The sequence below is a fragment of the Hyperoodon ampullatus genome (assembly GCF_949752795.1).
Source record: "Hyperoodon ampullatus genome assembly, chromosome: 18".
NCBI classification, from domain to species: domain Eukaryota; kingdom Metazoa; phylum Chordata; class Mammalia; order Artiodactyla; family Ziphiidae; genus Hyperoodon; species Hyperoodon ampullatus.
In genome coordinates this window covers 11,158,120-11,179,587 of record NC_136931.1, presented here as the reverse complement: position 1 = coordinate 11,179,587, position 21,468 = coordinate 11,158,120, and the positions used below count along the sequence as shown (strand labels likewise).

At 41.6% G+C, this 21,468-nt stretch overlaps 1 protein-coding gene across 1 annotated transcript; it reads left to right on the top strand.

The window, feature by feature from the left end:
- Positions 1-19,145: 19,145 nt before the first annotated feature.
- LOC307066782 (metalloproteinase inhibitor 1-like) lies at positions 19,146-20,676 on the top strand (the record flags this gene model as incomplete). The annotated part of the gene is made up of 5 exons (XM_079724026.1): positions 19,146-19,260; positions 19,423-19,496; positions 19,643-19,720; positions 20,086-20,151; positions 20,443-20,676. The coding sequence occupies 5 exons, from the start codon at positions 19,146-19,148 to the stop codon at positions 20,674-20,676; spliced, it is 567 nt and encodes a 188-aa protein (XP_079580152.1).
- Between the last annotated feature and the right edge of the window lie 792 nt (positions 20,677-21,468).

The following is a 21,468-nucleotide window of genomic DNA, read 5'->3' as shown; positions in this document are numbered from 1 at the left end:
CAAATTCACAGAAGCCCTTAGACATACTTCTGGCTGTATTTGCAACTGTACGAAAACAGACTTTTGTACATTCAGAAAAACTAACCTACTGGGATACTCAGTCCTGGGGCTCCTCAGGGAACCCAATGGGAGTCAGAGTGGCTGGTCGATTCTGTGGTCCCCCAATTTCCTCCTTTGCCAGGCCTGTCCCACAGGTGCGCTGAGCCCAGAAGACATTGTGAGCACTGGTCTATGCCTTCCCTCCATGGAGACCCAGGGCACAGCTGGATCACGAGGCCAGAGAGAAAGGACTTATGTGAAGCCATCCTGGTGACCCAGGGGAAGGATCAGAAATCAAAATCTACCATGGGAAGCAGTGAAGCAAAGGGTAAAAAAAAAGTAAGTGATAAGCCAATTGTACAGTAGACTCTCATTGTTATTGAAACAATAAACTGTATAAATGTTATATTCATATATCTTGAAAAAACACCATAAAGAAATATAGCAAAATACAAAATTTTGAGCTTCTTCCCCACCTCCCCCGACTGCTAGGAAAACAGGTGACATTTATTTATTTATTTGTTTATTTACATAGGTATGTATTGTATGTATGTATTTATTTATGTTTGTGACACAGACATATTTTCTCCCCAAATTTTCTACATTAAGCATGTACTTTTGTCATAATGAGAAGAAAGGTACTGTTTAAAAAGATTACAAATGATCCACACCGGCCTATGAGTTTGAAGGGAACCATTGATGGAGACAAACAGAGTCATTCTCCAAGCTTCCCTGTAACCAAGAAAATGAAGGTTTAAAAGGCTCACATCAGCAAACATGGAGTCATTAGGCTATAAAATGTTTAAAGACATGGATGTCAGAGACCACCTTTGTACAGAGCAGACTAAGCAGAGGCAGCTTCCTCTCACCCTTGATCAGGTTCCTCACACTCACGGGGTAGGGCGGCTCTCCTCTGACCATCTCCATCCTCACCTGGAGGTTCAGGGGCCAGGAAGCTACACACCAAGGTCGACAGCAAAGAAGTGAGATGGGTCTGATGCAAGACAAAGCTCGGGGCTACAGTGTGGAGAAAGCAAACGAGACTGCAATCCCAGCTCAGCAACCACCGAGCTGGCAATCTTTGGACAAGTCTTTGATTGTCTCCTGGACTGATGTTCCTCATCGGTACCAGGGTCCTCTCTTTTGTCTCCACATAACTTCTGTGGAAGTTTCACAGAACACTGATTACTCCTCAGAACAGGAACTGGGAAAAACGACAAATGTGAATCAGAAAAACAAACCAACCATCTTAGCTCAGTAAACATGGAATGGAAATAAAGTGTGTTTACCTTTACTTTTGCTTAAAATGAAAGAAAACCAGGACACCTGGCCCTCACACACGCCTCAGATACAATGGTACAATTGTACAATAATTATACAAGTGATGTGATGTTTCAAAGTAATGCCGGAATGCCAGAATCTTCTAAGCCTCTATTGTCCAATATAGTAGCCACTAACCACTTGTGGCTATTAAAATGTGGCTAGTCCAAACTGAGGGGTGTGGTAAACATAAAATACACCCTAGATTTCAAAAATTTAGCCTGAAGAAATGGTAACGTATCTCACTCATATTTTGCATTAATTATACATTGACCTCAAAATATTTTGATAGAAGAAATCAAATTATTAAAATTAATTTCACCTGTTACTTTTTACTTTTCTTTTAGTGTATCTTATAAGATAATTTAAAATTACTTACATGGCCGGCACTATATTTCTACCAGACAGTGCTGATCTAGATGAAAGATTTTCTTTCTGGGGATAGGTCCTACCTGCATGCCCTTCCGGCCACCACATGGCATGATGAGAGAACTATGTGAAGGCATTGTACTGGGTTATGGCGGCTGTGATCTGAGCCACTGTTTCTTCTTCCCTCCTTCTTCCTCTCCTTCCTTGCTCTTTCCTCTCTTTCCCTTTTTTGTAAAATCATCTATGCCATTGGCCTGCCATTGCTAAGCTCTGATAGGAGTGAGGTGTCAGTCAGATAATTAGCTGCCATGATACTTCACTCATCATTAGCAACTGATTTACTGGGAAAGCTCCACTCCAGGTAAAATCATTACCTGCCAGCGTGATGTCACTTGTAGAGACAGATCTTGCCTGCCCAGAATACTTCCAATGTTCTTTAAGTAACAGCGCTCTGATTTTTCCTTGCAAAACTGATCAATGCCTTTCATTGTGTCAATCATAGCGCCCTACACTCTTCCCCTCCTCACTGGACATTCAGGACAATTTGACTCCATTTCCCAGAACTTGAGTCTCAAGAGAAATGACTCACCATGGGAATGAAGGTGATCTAAGCCATTGCTATATATTCTCATTTGTCTCCAAAGAATGACCAATTGCACCTGCTACTGGATTCTTAGAGCTGCCTTGATACTGTGCCTGACTGATTTTCAATTCTCCCTTCAATGTGATGAGCTAACCAGTCACCTTCCTGGTTATACCTGGTTATAACCTGGTTATAATGAAATAACTTCCTTTTGCATGTAAGCTATGGGGAGTCATTTTCCATTCGTTGCGGCCACAGCCCTCTATGTCACTATTCTGATTCAGCAACTGTAAAACCTATTTAGGGATCTGGCTGCAAATATTAGTATCAACAGTAGAAGCACAGAATAAAGAGATAAAATGGTTGAAATTCAGCCATCAGCTTTGTCTTTGTAAGAAACCACAACTGGGGACAACTGAGGGGAACATACTGTATAGCACAGGGAACCCTACTTAATGCACTGTGGTGTCCTAAATGGGAGGGAATTCCAAAAGGAAGGGGATATATGTATAGATATGGCCGATTCATTTTGCTGTGCAGTAGAAGCTTACACAACATTGTAAAGCAACTATACTCCAATCAAAATTAATTTTTAAAAAAAGAAACTACAATTGGGGAATTCCCTGGCAGTCCAGTGGTCAGGACTCTGCGCTTTCACTGCCGAGGGCCAGCCTGTGTTTGATCCCTGGTCAGGGAACTAAGATCCTGCAAGCCTCGTGGTGTGGCAAAAAAAAGAAAAAGAAAAAAAAAAAGAAACAACTACAATTGACCTGGTTCCCAGCTAGCTCAGTTAAACACAGAGCTGAAATTTACCACTGCCTTGAAGATCTTACCTTCATGCCAGAGGGCTGAGCTCTGGGAAAAAGGAGTTAAGAGGAAGCAGATGGCCTGGATTTCCCTAAGCTTTCACTTTTTAAACACTACTACAGTGAGTTCTCACTCAAGCTGTCCCATAGAAAATCAAGTTTTGATGTTGTGTCTAATATCTCTGAGTTATCTTCAAAGTACACCTTAAATTTTGTCCTCAAAGATGCATCTATTCTCAGCTACAGGTAAAAGAATGAAATTAGAACACTCCCTAACACTATACACAAAAATAAACTCCAAATGGATTAAAGACCTAAATGTAAGGCCAGACACTATCAAACTCTTAGAGGAAAACATAGGCAGAACACTCTATGACATACATCACAGCAAGATCCTTTTGACCCACCTCCTAGAGAAATGGAAATAAAAACAAAAGAAACAAATGGGACCTAATGGAACTTAAAAGCTTTTGCACAGCAAAGGAAACCACAAACAAGATGAAAAGACAACCCTCAGAATGGGAGAAAATATTTGCAAACGAAGCAATGGACAAAGGATTAATCTCCAAAATATACAAGAAGCTCATGCAGCTCAATATCAAAAAAACAAACAACCCAATCCAAAAATGGGCAGAAGACCTAAATAGACACCTCTGCAAAGAAGATATACAGATTGTCAACAAACACATGAAAGGATGCTCAACATCACTAATCATTAGAGAAATGCAAATCAAAACTACAGTGAGGTATCACCTCACACCAGTCAGAATGGTCATCACTGAAAAAATCTACAAACAATAAATGCTGGAGGGGGTGTGGACAAAAGGGAACCCTCTTGCACTCTTGGTGGGAATGTGAATTGGTACAGCCACTATGGAGAACAGTATGGAGATTCCTCAAAAAACTAAAAATAGAACTACCATACGGCCTAGCAATCACAGTACTGGGTATATACTCTGAGAAAACCATAATTCAAAAAGAGTCATGTACCACAATGTTCACTGCAACTGTATTTACAATAGCCAGGACATGGAAGCAACCTAAGTGTCTACCGACAGATGAACGGATAAAGAAGATGAGGCACATATATACAATGGAATATTACTGAGTCATAAAAAGAAATGAAATTGAGTTATTTGTAGTGAGGTGGATGGACCTAGAGTCTGTCATACAGAGTGAAGTAAGTCACAAAGAGAAAAACAAATACCGTATGCTAATACATATATATGGAATGTAAAAAAGAAAAAAAAGTTTCTGAAGAACCTAGGGGCAGGACAGGAATAAAGACGTAGATGTAGAGAATGGACTTGAGGACACGGGGAGGGGGAAGGGTAAGCTGGGACGAAGTGAGAGAGTGGCATGGACATATATACACTACCAAATGTAAAATAGATAGCTAGTGGAAAGCAGCCGCATAGCACAGGGAGATCAGCTAGGTGGTTTGTTTCCACCTAGAGGGGTGGGATAGGGAGGGTGGGATATGGAGGGTGGGAGGGAGACACAAGAGGGAGGGGATATGGGGATATATGTATACATATAGCTGAATCACTTTGTTATTCAGCAGAGACTAACACACCATCGTAAAGCAATTATACGCCAATAAAGATGTTTAAAAAAAAAATCCATCTATTCTCTTGTGACATATAAATGCAACTTCAATTACTTTTGTTATTTAGGCAGAATCCTGGTGGTTTCACCTGTTAATTGAGGTAAAGGAGGGCTTTCTTTCCTCCCAAAGGATGGCCAACCTTCCTCTTATTTGAGAGTTTTAAAGACTTGGTCATGGTCTCTCACTAATTCTAATTGTTCCTCAATATACATATCTCTAGCATTTTATTTCATCATGGGAAGAGGAGAGGATGATACATAAAACTTAATGGAAGTTTTGCAGCTGTAAGCACTGAATCTACTATTCATAAAATGCTTTGTATCTGCAAAGTAAGTTAACAAAAAATTGGTTGTTTCTTCATGAACTCTATACCTGTAAGTTCTGTATTTATTAGAAAGGTTAGTGCCAGCCAGGGACAAAGGAGCAGGGGTAAATATAACTCCCTCGATGTGTGTAACCAAGAGACTGAAGTAATATTCACGTACACACAATTGTTCATTGACTGCACACAAACTTTCAGGCACTGAAGTAGGGATTTCACTTGTTTTTCACAACAACCCTGAAGGTTACATATCAATTACCCAATTTTAGAACTGAGAAGGCTGAAAACCAAAATAATTAAGTCATCTGACTAAGGTCACTCAGCTAAGAAATGGCAAAGCAAGGTGTCAAACCTCAGGAGGGGCAGCCAAGATGGTGAAGTCGGAAGACGCTGAGCTCACCCCCTCCCACGGCTGACCAAAGTAATAGCTATTTACAGAACAACTATGGATGAGACGACTAGCATAAAAGATCTTCTATCACTAAAGATATAAAAAAGGAACCACAACAAGATGGGTAGGAGGAGCGTGATGTGATATAATCAAGACCTACACCCCCAGGTAGACAACCCACAAACAGAGAGGAGTACTAATATCCAAAATATACAAAGAACTCACACAACTCATCATTTAAAAAAACCCAATTGAAAAATGGGATGGACCCGAAATAGACATTTTTTCAAAGGAGACATACAGATGGCCAATAGGCATATGAAAAGAAGATGCTCAACGTCACTAAGCATAGGGAAATGTAAGTCAAAACCACAATGAGACATCACCTCATACCTATCAGAATGGCTGTCATCAAAAAGACAACAAATAGCGAGTGTTGACGAGAATGTGGAAAATTCCCATCATGCACTGTTGATGGGAATGTAAATTGGTACAGCCACTATGAAAAACAGTATGGAGATTCCTCAAAAAATTAAAAAGAGAACTACCATATGATCCAGCAATTCCACTCCAGGGTATTTATCTGAAGAAAATGAAAACACTAATTGAAAAAATATATACACACCCATTGGTTCATTGCAGCATTATTTACAATAGCCAAGATAAGTGCCCACTGATAAATTAATGGATAAAGAAGATGTGATATGCACACACACACACAGAATATTACTCAGCCATAAAAAGAATGAAATATTGCCATCTGTGATAACATGGGTGGACTTAGAGGGTATTATGCTTGTGAAATAAGTCAGAAAGAGAAAGACAAGTACTGTGTGACTTCACTTATATGTGGAATCTGAAAAACAAAACAAATGAACAAACACAACATAACAAAAACAGAGTCATAGATACAGAGAACAAACAGGTGGTTGCCAGAGGACCGGGTAGTGAGGGGAGGAGAGAGACAGGTGAAGGGGATCAAGAGGTGTAAACTACCAGTTACAAAATAAAGGTCACAGGATGAAATGTACAGCGTGGGGAATATAGTCAGTGATCATGCGATATCTTTGTATGGTGACAGATGGTAACTAGGCTTATCATGGCGAACATTTTGAAATGTATAATAGCATGGAATCACTGTACTGTTCACCAGGAAGTGTTCAACACTTTGTAGGTCAATATACTTCAAAAACAAACAAACAAACTCATGGAAAAAGAGATCAGATTTGAGGCTACCAGAGGCAGGGGGTGGGGGAAGGGATAATGAGATGAAGGCATTCTAAAGGCACAAACTTCCAGTCCTAAGATAAATAAGGACTAGGGATGTAATATACAACATGATGAATGTAATTAACACTAATGTATATTACATATGAAAATTAAGAGAGTAAATCCGAAGACTTCTCCTCGAGGAAAAAAAATTTTTTTCTCTTTCCCTAATTTTGTATCTATGTGAGGTGATGGATGTTCACTGAACTTACTGTGGTAATCATTTCATGACATATGTAAGTCAAATAATTAGGCTATACACCTTAAAACATATACAGTGATGTATGTCAATTACATCACAATAAAATTGGAAAAAAATTTTAAGGTTTTAAACTCCAGTGATATCTAATTTCAAACCTAATTCCTTACATCAAATCTTCCTGTTTCATTGCTATTGTTGTTGCTGTTTAATAAAATTCATTTTAGTAAAAAAACTAGAACTCAACTCTGAACTAACAACCGGTTTCTTATGTTAGCCCTTAAATAAGATGTGAGATAAGAGTTAAAGAAACAGAGCCCTCATCGAGGATGGATACACGGAACCAGCAAGTGGTATTTTAGGCAGAACTCTTAAAACTTAACTCTGGTGCCCACCCATCAGACTGAAGCTGTCTGATGTTAGAAATTCATTGTCTTTTATCTGCCACAGACTCCATAGACTTTGCATATTCTCCCAGGTCCTACTGCTTGAAGTTTCTGGATCCAGGGACACTGCCCACTTCGGGCATTCTGTGACTTGTTAGCTGTCCTTCCTCACAGGTAAGATCTGAACGTACTTTGCCTCTCCCTGAGGTAAGCTGACATTGAAAGAATCTTATTCATTCTACAGGTTAGCACCCTCCCCCAAGCCTGCAGTCCCAAGTTCCCAAACGTCTCACATCTAGATCCCATCCTTCTAAATAAGTATTTTAGCAGCTGCATAACTTTATTATTCTCTAACTCTCCATCCAGGATAAACCGCTTCTCAAAGGAGCTGTACTCACTCGTGACTTTCAACAAAACACCTAAAATAATTTAAAATACAAGATAAGGTGATACCATTATTTCCTTTAAAAAAAAGTCATGGATGGGTTTATCCTATTTTAATATGTGGTTGTTTCCTAGTAAAGTCACCAGTGGGTTTATCAGTTCCAAGGCTGGGTGTTTCTGGTTCCACCTGCTGTTTCAACATCTCTCTCTGAGGTTAGTTTATGTTATTGTATTTGAGGCTGTCCCACAGAGATGGCAATCACTGCCCACCAAGTCTACTCCCAGATGTTAGGGAAGCATCTTTTCTACAATTCTTGATTACAGGAGGGGAAGAGGCAGCCAAATTCATTTCCTTCTCACAACTTTCACATGGCCCTCTCCATCCTCAAGCTACTGTCAAATCTGCATCTACTTCTTGAGTGTTGGGCCCTTAGAGTGAGAGAGAGAGAGAGAAGGGAAGGAGGGAGAGGGAGAGAGACTGAATGAAAAACAGATTTCACAGAAAAGTCTGTGTATAATCTTGGAGGGGAATAGGGGAAGGCAAAAAATAAAAAGGATTGAGTCAAAGAGTAGGATAAATGATCTTCATCAATGATATTCTCTCTGCTTCTGAACCTTTATTTTTTTATGTTTTTGGACAATAAAGAAATATTTCCTGAAACAACAAAATAGATATTATACTCTGCCCCACTGTACTCTTCCATATGTATTCCAATTCTATGCATCTGATAAAATTGAAAATTTAAATGTTTCCAAAGGAAGCACTGATCGGGACTTCCCTGGCGGTCCAGTGATTAAGACGCCGTGCTTCCAATGCAGGGGGCGCAGGTTTGGTCCCTGGTGGGGGAACTAAGATCCCCCATGCTGCGCAGCCAAAAAAAAAAAAAAAGAAGAAAGAAAAACAAGGAAGCACTGATCATTACTCTGAAATATCAAGCACAGAACACCTATACCCCCGTGGCTAGACGTGCCATTTAAAATCACTCAGCAAACATTTCCAAAAGCCAAATGAATCTGGCCCCAAACACATCTCAGTCTAATTGGAAAATAAACACTCGCCTGGCTATTGAGAAGAAGGTACATAGAAACCCTATGGTTCCATGGAAGGAAAACTGAGATCATCCTACAATGGAGGCCAGCAGTGGGTAGCATATGTTCTGGAAAATTTCTAATCCAAATAATCCCCTACCCTTTTTGCTTCATGGATAGTAAAGGAAGATGACTATCTGCATCCGATCCTGGCTCCTCCGGTTGCTAGCTTTGTGACCTTGGGGAGGACGTTTCACTTCTCTTATCAATTTGTTTCATCAGCTATAAAAATGGGCATAATTATATTTGCCTCGTAGGACCATTGTAAGGATTGAGCAAGGTCGTGTGTATGAATGAGCTCGCTTAGTCCCTGGCATGATAGGTGATTAATGAACATTAGATTTTTTTGCCATAATTTGAGACTAACACTTCTGTTTGAAAAGATCCCTGATTTTAACTACATATATCATTGCAGCCAACTTGTGGGTTGGGATGAGAGCTTGGATGAGAACGCCAATCAGACTTCTCATCACATACTCATCAGCTTTGCAAAACCAGCAACCTGTCAGATGTGGAATTGTAAGTTCCCGAGACTCAAAAGTGGAGAGTTGTTTTTACCTCAATGGATTGTGTGAGTGGAAAACAAACTTTGTAAAACACCTGGCCCTGTAGAGCGTTGGCACACAGCACGTGGGTGTGTGGGTGTATCCTGTTCAAGAGACTGTCGCCAGCCACAGTCATGAGGATATTCTCCTAAATTATATTCTAGAACTGTTCTTGTTTTACATCTCATATTTAGGTCTACAGCCCACCTGGAATTGATTTTTGTTTTATGGTATGAGAAAGGGAATTTATAATAACTATTTATTTAAGATAAAGTCGGTGAGGATACTCAAGACCATCTTATTCTTCAGTAGACTCTTCTTGATTCATGACCTTGATCCTCCAGAATTACTGGGGTTCCACCACAATCTATCTTCCTTTCTCCTTGCAGCCTGTATCAACTCTCTTTCCTACTCTTCAAGCCAGTTTCCTATATAAGCAGACGCCTCTAGTTAGGGAAAGAGATTGCCTATCTGTCTTCTGGAAGCCTGCATTCTTCCTAAAGGATGGTCTTGGAAAATCTCTAAAAGGCTGGAGTGCAGGTGGAGAATCGCAGTGGGAGAGCCAGGGCGCACCCCAGCCCATCTTCCTAATCTTCCGCTTATATCAGCTTGGCAGGGAAGGTGACTGGAATGACGACTGAGGCACCAGAGACAGCTTGGAGACTTCTGTGAGGATCTGGCAACTGGACAAGTTCCACAGATCAACCTCCCATCACACCAGCGTGGGCACGCAGGGGAGAAAGGGCAATACAAAGAGGAAACTGCGGTCCAGACTTAGATGGTGCCCACTTGACACTTTCACCAGAGCCTTCACCTGTTCACGTGCTTAAAGAAACGAGGAGTGCTAGCGCCCCCTGCAGGAAGCAAGGGGCGTCCCTGGTACCCAGGAGGTCATCAGTGATTCTGCGAGAGCTTCAGGGTGCACAGCTTACAAGGGGCCCTCCATCATCCCCGAAAATTAAAAAAATATATATATATAGCATTCTCACAGCTGAGCAGCTGGCGATAATGTTCATTGAAAACAACTAAAGCAGCCTGTGTGTTGTCAAATAGCCGCATGGCACCTGGAAAAATAGCATTCTCATATTTTAGGGGGAAAAAAAAGGAAAAAGAAAAAGGAACTCTTCTATCTCAAAAGACACAGATTTTCCCAATTCTGAGAATGTGAATTACAGCCAACTCATGAAGTCCTTTGAAATTAACAGGTTATATTGGAAGAACTGCCACAGCCTTATCTAAAAGTGAGCAAGAAAAGTCCCACCATGATGAAAAAGCAAAACAAACTTCTAAAACATGCCATGGCCTGAGACGAAGAAAAATTAAGGTGTTTGCATAATAATGTCCCAGAAGAAGCCCATCCTATATTTCTGTGAGGAACTTGGTTAGGGGACCAACAAGCCAGATTTTCTTGTGTGGCAGAACACATAACAGGAGGATTTTAGAGTTGTGGGTGGCCAGGATATTTATGAAGATGCAGGAAAAGTTCAGGTCTAAGAAATAAGATTAATGAATATGTACAGAGAGAAGCATAAGCGGGGGCAGGAGATGGACAGAGAAAGGGATCTCAGGATCTTTCCAGGTTTGGATTCCATCACTCTTGAAGTCCAGCTCCTTCCCATCCTATGTGCCATGAGGTACACTTGAACTGAATTTGTAGCCACTTTTTGAATGAGCTGCCTCGAGGTGGGTTCTCTTACTTTCAATCCAGAATCCTAACAACTACAGCAAGTGTTAGGAGAAGGGCCAGTGAATAGGGAGGCTGTTTTCGAGGCACAGGGCTGTGACATCACTGACAAAACTCACTCTGTTCCAGGGGTGCTGACATCCCACATAAAGTTCTTGAATATCAGGTTATAGAACAGAGAAACACATCACATTGGATGTGTTCTGCCTGCAAAGGAGATGGAGGGTAGACTTGAGTGGGCATCTCAAAGCAGCTAGGATGTGTGATTTAACTATTCCATTGCACTAAGGAAGGCCATGTAACCTGGAGCTGGCAGGAAAGTCCCACTTTAAAATACTCTGCCAACATCAGCCTTGACATTGCCACAATCCTCCCTTAAGAATTTATGCTCATCCTTACTCAGGAAAACGCAGCTAAATCAGTTTCCCAGATTCATTCTTTCCAGTGGTCCAGTGATGAGCAGAAGATTTTTTTTTTTTTTTTTGCGGTACGCGGGCCTCTCACCGTTGTGGCCTCTCCCGTTGCAGAGCACAGGCTCCGGATGCGCAGGCTCAGCGGCCATGGCTCACAGGCCCAGCTGCTCCGCGGCATGTGGGATCTTCCCGGACCGGGGCACAAACCTGCGTCCCCTGCACCGGCAGGCAGACTCCCAACCACTGCGCCACCAGGGAAGCCCTGAGCAGAAGATTTTAATACATGCATCACAGGGCCAAAGAGACAATCAGTTTTCATCTGCATTCATGAAGCCCTAACGATGCTGACATCAAGCACCAGTGTTGTGAATTCCGTGTAGTAGAAATACATTTTTTAAAATCACTTACATTTTTCTAATTATATGACCTTTAGCAAATTGCTTAAACTCTCTGGGCTTCTGTATACTTTTCTGTAAAACAGCTTTAATATGCACTTCTTCATATGATTATTGTGAATATTAAATAAGTTTACTAATACAAAGTGCTTAGTATAGTACCTGGCCCATGATAAATGCTGAATAAATATACGTTATTATTATTACTAGAAGTACCTGGCTGCCTCCACTGACTCGATTTCAGTGGCAGGTGAACTTTGCCTCATCCAAAAATATTTCAGACACCACTCAGGCCAACAGAGATTCATCATTTTGGGTTGTCAAATAATCTCTACTGTAACGCAAGAAAATTCTAGTAGGAAATATGAAATACGACCTAATGGTCGGTCATTCAAGCCTTTTATAAAATAGTTTTCCAAGTGGATTATTTCCTCCTAATATGTTTTAATGAAAAGAAGAATGAGATTAACCATCAGACTCTTGAAAGAGGTAAAGATCTGGAGGACTGACACGGGGGTGGGCTGGTATCACAGTGCTCCCTAAGTCTCTATACTCACCAGGCAGAGAGCTGATCTCCTGATGTAACAGATACTCAGAGCTTCAAACTTGTAGGAACAGGTGCCTCCTTACCAGGTACATGGATTTTTGCTGCCATCTACTGGTCATTTTTGAGGACAACAGCCTTTATGCCCGCATAAAAGGCGTCCCACCCTGGACAATTTTAAGTACCTCACATAAGTGGAATCATAATTTCACAGGTGTACATATATGTCCAAACACATCAAATTTAATGTACATTAAATATGTTCAGGTTTTGCACATCAATTATGGTTTAATAAAGCCATTAAAAAAGAAGAAGGAGAAGAACTCACTGGTTCCCAGGCATCTTTTCCAGATTACACTTTCCAGGAGCTGCCCCTGAGATCTTACACGAGGGGGGAAGAAAAACAAAGGCCTGAGTCTGCAAGGAGGCTCAAGCCCCAGACTGGCTATTCAAAGACCGATAGCTTAGCCACTGATTCTCCACATTGCATCAGCCTGTCACTTCTCTCTCCCAATCTGTTTTCTCATCTATCAGATAAGTCACCCTGGCTGGTCCCTGCTAGCTCTAATACTCTGATGTTCTAGTGTCCCCTCAGATTGTAAATCTTTGTTTAAAGAAGTATATCTATACTTCCTTCATTAATAAAACTAAATTGAGGGACTTCCCTGGTGGTCCAGTGGTAAAGAATCCACCTTCCAATGCAGGGGATGCGGGTTCCACCCCTGGTCAGGGAACTAAGATCCCACATGCCGCGGGGCAACTAAGCCCACGCACCACAACTACTGAGCTCGCACGCCTCAACGAGAGAGTCCGCGAGCCGCAAACTATGAAGCCCATGCTCTCTGGACCCCGCGCGCCACAGCTAGAGAAGAGAAAACCCGCACACCACAACTAGAGAGAAGCCCGCATGCCGCAGCAAAGAGCCCTCATGCCACAAGGAAAGATCCCGTGTGCCTCAACGAAGATCCCACGTGCTGCAACTAAGACCCGATGCAGCCAAAAATAAATAAATAAATCTTTAAAAATACAAAATTAAAAAAAATTAAAATAAAACTAAATTGAGGAGAAATTATAACATTTAGACAGTTAACTAATTTACTAGTCTCTAGGACAACAGAGTGGTAAGGTGGGAGAGCACAATGTTTCTACATCATCTGCCACTTGGGGGAGCTCTTCCTTCTTAATTGCCTTATAGAGACTGTATGAAACGGATTCATTTACTCTCAAGTCCATACGTAAAATGCAAAGAGCAATGAACAAGTGACTTGTTTCTAATACTCAGCTCTTCCTTGATGAATGACAGAAAGGCTTTAATACACAGTCATTTATTCATTTGTTGGATTTATTTAACCTTGATTTTTCCATTTGTCATGACACAGATTGGTTTAACTCTTCCCCAAAAAGACTGCCATACTCTTTACACATCATCATACTCTGTAACATTCTACTGGCTTCTAAAATCTCTCCTTTCCCTTCATCACTATTCTTTCCAATAATTAAGAGAGAGAAACCTGAAACTAATGGACTCCTTAAGATCCCGCTGGCTTCCCACAGCTGCCATCCCTCAGTCCAAACCTGCATCATGCCATCAAAGCATGCATGGACTGGGCCCTAGAAGGGACATTTGTTTACTGCTTCCTCAAGCCTCCCCACCTCCCCACCGGCTGCAGCACCTGAGCTTTCTTCGAAAAATTATTCCCTGCTATGGCTTGAGTAGTCTTAACCTCACTTCCAAGTCTAGAGTGAATCTGTATTGCCATAGGCCACTCTAAATGACCCTTCTCCTGGCCACAGTGGTCGGTTCAGGGTGGACACATAATCCACCCTGAGTCAATGATCAGTGAAATTTCTGCAGACTTCTGAGAAACAGACTCTCTCCAATCCCTCTGGACAGAAGCAGGACATATGTAGCCAAAGAAGTTGCTGGTACCATCTTGGGGATGAGAGGGGAGAGACTACTAGAAATTGGAGTAAGCACCAAAGAAAAAAAGAAATGGAGAAAGAAACTGAATCCTGGTCAGATCACTGGAGCCCTGGATCAAGTCTCACCCTTTCCCTAGTGTCCAATAAAGTTCATTGATTATTTAAGGCAGCTTGAGTTGAGTTTTCTGCCTTTTCAAATAATAATAGTCATAACTCATGTAGGTCCCATGCAAACTTTTCCTAGACTTTGTGTTAGTCCTCACAGACTCCTTTCTTTTGATCTCACCAGACTAAAGGAGAATATTCAGGCAGAAGGCACAGTGTGGGTGAAGGCCCAGGAGGGCTCATCAGGTTCTGGGGTTGCTGACTTGGTCATTAATAACTGGACCTGGGAATGGGGAGAAGGCAGAGGCAAGGGTGACCCCAAGGGGATGGACTTGAGTCACTTCAGGACTGATTGCTGTTGCCATTAAGTTTGGGGGCAGGAGACGAGGTTCATTTTGGAACAATTCAAAGTTGAGGTGAGTTTTCCTACCTGGCTGCAAAAGCTGTTGACTTGTCTGCCACTGTCAGGAAACTGGCAGGTCCTTAAGGGCATGGACTGTGTGTTCTTCATCTTCAGTCCATCCCCCAGAAGACCCCAAGGATGGTGTTCAATTAATGAAGAAACAAATAACTCGAAGCTACATTAACCCAAAATAATTAGAGAATGATTAAGTCCTGGTCTCTTCTGTGGGTCCGGTGATTAAGTTTGTGAAAGTTCTGAAAAGTTGTGCAATGCCTGATGGTGGGAAGGAGTCTGTCAGTGGGAGAGGTGGCACTGAAGCTGTACCTTGAAGATACAGGTGGAGGAAGGAGAGTAGGGCATTCTAGGCTGGGAGAAGGACTTGAGCAAAGATGCTCCCACCTCCCCATCTGACTGGGGGGTGCCACTACCCTCTGCAGAATTATATCACCGTTCCAAACAATTGGAGAGAGAGCCAGAGAGAAGCAACCAATAAGGGATCCCATGCGATCTGACAACCGGTGACCCATCACAATGGCCAGAGAAGTCAAGGGCACCAGGAAGGAACTGTGTTTGGAGAAATAGGTCGCAGCAAATTAAACAGACAAACAAAAAAAGGTTCTTAACTGCAACGTTCTACCTCATTCAGCTGAGTCAGGAGACCATTTGCTGTGCCTCTATTGAAACCCAAGGAATAGGAAATGAGGCAGCTGGTGCTGATGTTTTGTGCTTCTTTTTTCTGATTACATACAAGATGGAGAGAAAGGAGAGGGGACTCTAAGCCACTGTGATAAACAAATCCAGAAGCTAATTGCATTGTTGTGTTCTCTTCGCCTCTAAAGGAATTTTCCAGGGGATGAGTTACAGAGAAATTTCTATTTTAAAAAAGGAAGAGTCTAACTCCCATAATTGTTTCCAATTTAAGAAAAATCATCTTCAAAAGGACATCATTACTTCTAAGCTAGTTGTTCCATACGCATTTTAAAAAGAAAATACGGCACAACTTAAAGCAGCTTTCTGTCAGCTATTGGGGATTTGCATGAGAATGATCAAAGGGGCCCTTTTCTTCCTCGCTGAGATATATAACCTATTATCGGTCTCCTCTTAAAAGGCTCTCTGGGTGTATGCAGTCATTCTTCTTTCATAACTGTTTACACTTACAGGCAATATAACTCTCATGGCTGGTTTGATGAATTTCTTATCTATCTGCAAGGAAGTACTTTGAAACATTAGAAAATCCATTCAAATCTTATTTTCTGGCAGCAGGTGACTTGGAAATGATTTTGTGCTCCTTCTCGTTTTCTAATTCCTTGAAGAGTGATGATGCCGACTGGCTTTACTACTTCTACAGGGAAGCGAATCTGGGATGGAGAGACTTGTGAAAACAGTGACCCTCACCCATCATCATTATGCAATTTACACCTTCCGAGTTTTTTGTGACCAGATTAGATTTATCTCAAAGGAATAATGAAATGACTGTGGCCTTGCATTCTGGAAATTTGCTCATGTTTTTGCATTTTAATATGAACACTACACAGTAGAACAGAGGTGGTGTGGAATAGCAGAAGAGGCATGGAATTGGGTACCATGAAATCCCAACTTGGCTTGACTAAATAATTTAACCTTTTAAGGCCTCTGTTTACCTTATCCCTAAAATGTGATAGTTACATCCACTGCAAAAAAAAGTACTGAGGATTAAATGAGATAACATATATCAAATATCTCTTATACATGATACACAGTATTGGTTCAGGGAATAGGTTCAATTGGGGGGGGGAGGAGCACACTGCCAGTAACAGCATTATTATTGAACTTTAAATATTCATCCAATGGAGGAAAACATTTAAGTAGGAGAGTCCATCTCAAATTATCCATGATGACTGCAAAGGATTACATAAATAAGTAATATGAAATTGGCATTTTTCAATGCGGGATATTTTAATTGTTTTATCAAAGCTAATATATGCTCACTTTCAAATGTTTAAATGATACAATTGTATAACGTGGGAAGTGAAAATCTCTTATAATTTTATACATTCGTGCTCTGAGATAATGGTGATTATCTTTTCAAATTTGTTTTTGTACACATATAAAAATAGTGCTAGAACAAAATAATGGATTCTTCACTCAACAATAAGACTGGATCTGGATGGGCTGGAGAACCATTTTATCTCTAGGGCCTTATCTCTGGGATGGAGCCCATTGGGAACTTCAGACTTTTGACCCAGTTTGCAGGCCAGTAGCAAATTAGGCTTTCGAATTACTCTAACCGAGTGGTCATGTGCTGTCCATTATCAAATAATGTCTCAAAACATCAATATTTCCTGCTGGACTTCCCTAGAAAAGTAATGACTTTTACTGAAGGATAATTTCAAAAAGATAAAAATTTGACTCATGTAAACATACGATAAGCACATGTCAACTATTTAATTCAATATATATTTAATAACTTAAGAAATCACTTAGATGGTACACCTGGTTCAAAGTAGAATTCAAGGAACAGAAATTTAAATAGTCATTCAATGGGATGCTGAAACAAATTTGTTAATAGACGCAAAACTGGTTAATGCCCTTCAGGGCCATAAACTGAAACCTTTGGAGTTGAGATTTCTGATTAGACAGAAATGTAAAATTTAACATCTAATATCAGAGTTTCAATGTTCCCGTCAAATAATAAGGAAAAAAGTTAAACACAGACGCATTTGCTTAGATAATTAAATAATCCTTGGATGAGACCTTTCACCGATGACCTAGTATGACTTTGAAAGGACATGCTGTCATCTCTTGCTTTATTTCAAAATTGTGCATGTTAATTTTTTTTTCTTTTTCAAATTCTTTTCCTGATTAGATTGTTACATAATACTGAGCAGAGCTGCCTGTGCTATACAGTAGGTCCTTGTTGGTTATCCATTTTAAGTACAGCAGTGTGTACGTCAAGAATATTAATTATAAGAATAAATATAATAATAATATATATATATAGTGCTACAATTCTACCTAAGAGAAGGTATGAATGTGCTTATGTCTGTGCTTATAAATGTTTCAATTAAAAGAGCAATGGGAGGATAAAACATAATACGGTGATTGAAAGCCTGTGGGGCTGGAGCAGAGAATAGAAATGTGGGTAATAACAGAAGTTGGGTGACTCAATAAATCTTGTTTGGTAGATCAGGTGTTGGAGGTGATTTTGTCTTTCCAAAATCCTAACACAAATTTAAATTGTAAAAAGGCCCTAGGGCTTCCCTGGTGGCGCAGTGGTTGAGAGTCTACCTGCCGATGCAGGGGACACGGGTTTGTGCCCCGGTCCAGGAAGATCCCACATGCCGCGGAGCGGCTGGGCCCGTGAGCCATGGCCGCTGAGCCTGCGCATCCGGAGACTGTGCCCCGCAACAGGAGAGGCCACAACAGTGAGAGGCCTGCGTACCACAAAAAAAAAAAAAAGAAAGAAAGAAAAGGCCCTAAGTATATTTAAAAAAAAATAAAACCAAAGAGGCTCTTAATTTTTTAGAGCTGCCATATCAAAGTACCACAGACTGGGTGACTTGAACAATAGCAATTTAGTTTCTCACAGTTCTGGAGGCTAGAGGTCCGAGATCAAAGTGTCAGCAGGATTATTTTCTTCTCATAGTATCTCCTGAGCTTATGGATGGTCATCTTCTTGTATCTTCACATTGTCTATGCGTGTTTGTATCCTAATCTCCTCTTCTTACAAGGATACCATATCAGATTAGGGCCCACCCAAATGACCTCATTTCACCTTAATTCTCTCTTTAAAGACCCAATCTCTAAATACAGTCACATTCTAAGAGACTAGGTGTTAGCACTTCAACGTGTGAATTTTAGGGGGACACAGCTCAGCCCATAATACTGCCCAGGAATGGGTGGAGTTGGTGGCTCTTTGAAGAGCCATACATAGAAGGATTCCAAATGACAAGGGCACCCAATAATCAGACCGTACCAGCCTGGCTGATATGACTGAAGGATGAAAAGGAAATGCAGATGAGAGAAAAATGATTCCAGAGGACTAGTACACCCAGTAATCATATAGTACCTCTCTGATGGATACACCCCCGTGTGAAAGGAAAGGCAAGCAACTATTTATGCTTCATGGTGCCAGCCGTTCTACAGAAGCTGTGGCACACCTCGGCGCAGACTGACACAGGTAAGGCATTCTAGATGTGGGGCATGGACTTTGTGCATCTGGCCCACAAGATCATGGGAGCTGGACCAATCTTCCTCATGTCCTAGACATTAAGGGAGGTAGACAGTCTTCCAAAGCCAGCCTGGTTTCTGTCTGAAAGTGGATGGGGGAGCTGGGCTAAAAAAAAATTCATGCTTTAACTCATGCCCTATGTTCCCCAGGGCCCACCATGGATCCCTCATTCCTGCTGGCCTTTCCTTTGCTCCTAGCTCTGTCAACACTTTGCAATGCTTGTACTTGTAAAATTCAGCATCCTCAGACATTTTACTGCATGTCAGACGTCAGTGAGTCTAGGGAGACACCAGAGAAGTAACCACCAAGGAGGAGGTCTCACCACAGGGTGTAGAAACGCAGAGGTCGGGGAGCCCTGGTGATGTGAAAAATGTCTCCAGGAAACTTAGGATGGGGGAATCTTAAGTCAATGACCCATTTCTTTCTCCTCCCAGTTGTAACAGCTGATATACTAGAACAAGGAAATGACACCGTATTAAAACGAAGTTACAGAATCAACATCACTGAGGTAAACCCAACACTTCCTTCTTACCCTCTTCCCTCAAAATCACAAGCTGTCCAATCTGCTCTTGCCGAGGGAATTGGATGTTTCCTAGAGACCAGCAACTTCTATGAAAAACTGAGGTCCTACTCTTTCTATCCCTCCCGTTACAGATACTCAAGTTTCCCAGGCAGGCCCCCAAAATCAATTATGTTTACACACCCAAGGATTGGGATAGCTGTGGTTATGAGGTGAGGGCTTCTCAACAATCACAATTACTTATTGCACGTGAGCACCCTGTCCACATACAGCCCCTCCGCCTTGCTACCCACTCTACTTCTGCAACTGTAGCACCACCGAGGACCAAGGGCCCCTTCTCCACGATCTGACAGATACTTCCCAGGGAAGAACGCTGGACCATCATTCATGGCTGACTCCATACCAGCCTCACAGTTTCCAGACCCTCTGGGGCCAACTACCTAGGGCCAGAGCATGTCCTTCCATGGGGTCACCCACACAGGCTGTGTTGAATCTCAGGGTGTGCTCTCTGATCACCGCAGGGTATCTGAGGAGGGAGGCGCTGTACTTCACAAAATGTCACCCGGTATACTTCTAGTACCGGCTCACCGGGGAGCAGAGATTAGGTTTCAAGGCAGTGTACAAAAAAGGATGCAAATGTCACGTGAGTGGCCTCCTAAGCCTTTTTTCTCCGCAGCCCAGGCCCTGGTGGTTGTCCCACGTCCTTGTGCCCAGAGCTCTCTCCCTTCTATCTCCCTCTATGGATGACCCCTGCTCTCTCACCTTCTTCCTATTCCCTGGCCGCCTCCTGCCCCAGTTTCCCTCCTATTCCCCGCCCCCTTCACTCCTCCCTTTAGCCTCTACCTGTATTCAGACCCTTGTCTTTTTAGGGTGGGGTTGTGAACAGGAGTGGGTAGGGGGTGGCAACAAGCCCTGGGTCTCTCTCCACCTCTAGGTTCAGCCATGCCTCCTCTGCTGGCGCCCTTGCCCTCAACCTGATGTCAAAGAGTGTGTGTGGCAGCACAGAGCCTGTGACTACCATATATGGGAAGGAAACCAGTCCTTGCACTCCATGTGTGCCCTCACGCACTATGGTCACTGTGAAGGGACCAGCATCCAGACCCATAATTATCAACCCGAAACCACTACTCCAGAAACAATTCCTGAGATGCCACCTTTTACATTATAGGGTTTTAATATTGTTTTTTGACTTGGCTATTCTTAACAGAATTGAGTTAGTTTTGTATACATTCATTGAGATGAACACTTAAGTTTTGTTTACTTTCTGCAAGTAGTGTATGCATCAATAAAATTTATAAAAATAAATCCCAAGCTGACAAACCCAACCCTGGTAACAAATTCCTTTTATCTTCTCAATTCTTCAATCATCCCTTATCTCTTATTCATCCAGCAACAGCATGCCTGACCCTAATCCCTCTCATTCCAGAGTTCCTGACATTTCCTCAACGTACCAAAAGCAAGAGCCCTGGGCTCACACAAAGGGATAAATCCAGAGAGACTGGAGTCAGTCTCCACCTGACATGCCCTGACCCTTTCCCACATGATATGCAGAAGCAAGAATTACTGGGCCAGGGAGAAAAAATATTCCTTATTCCCACTGAATCAAGACTCCTTTGCAAATATAAAAATCATTCTTTGTCAGAGTAAAGTCCTGAGAATAAAATATGAAACTCAGACTTTTACAAGAACAAAAAGAGGAATATTTTTAGGACTTCAAACTCAAAAGGCACACAATAAGAAGAAAAATATTAATAAATTTGACTACTTTAAAAATAAAACATCTTTCCAAAAGTAAAATAAAGCACCATGAACACTATAAAAATACAAGATGCAGACATAGATTGGAATGATAGCAGACTTACAGCATTATGGTAAAAATGAGGTCTCAACAATGAATGTTTTAAGGAATTAATTGAAGTTTGCCTTTGAACACAATTTTTCACCTTGAAAATTTTCCACA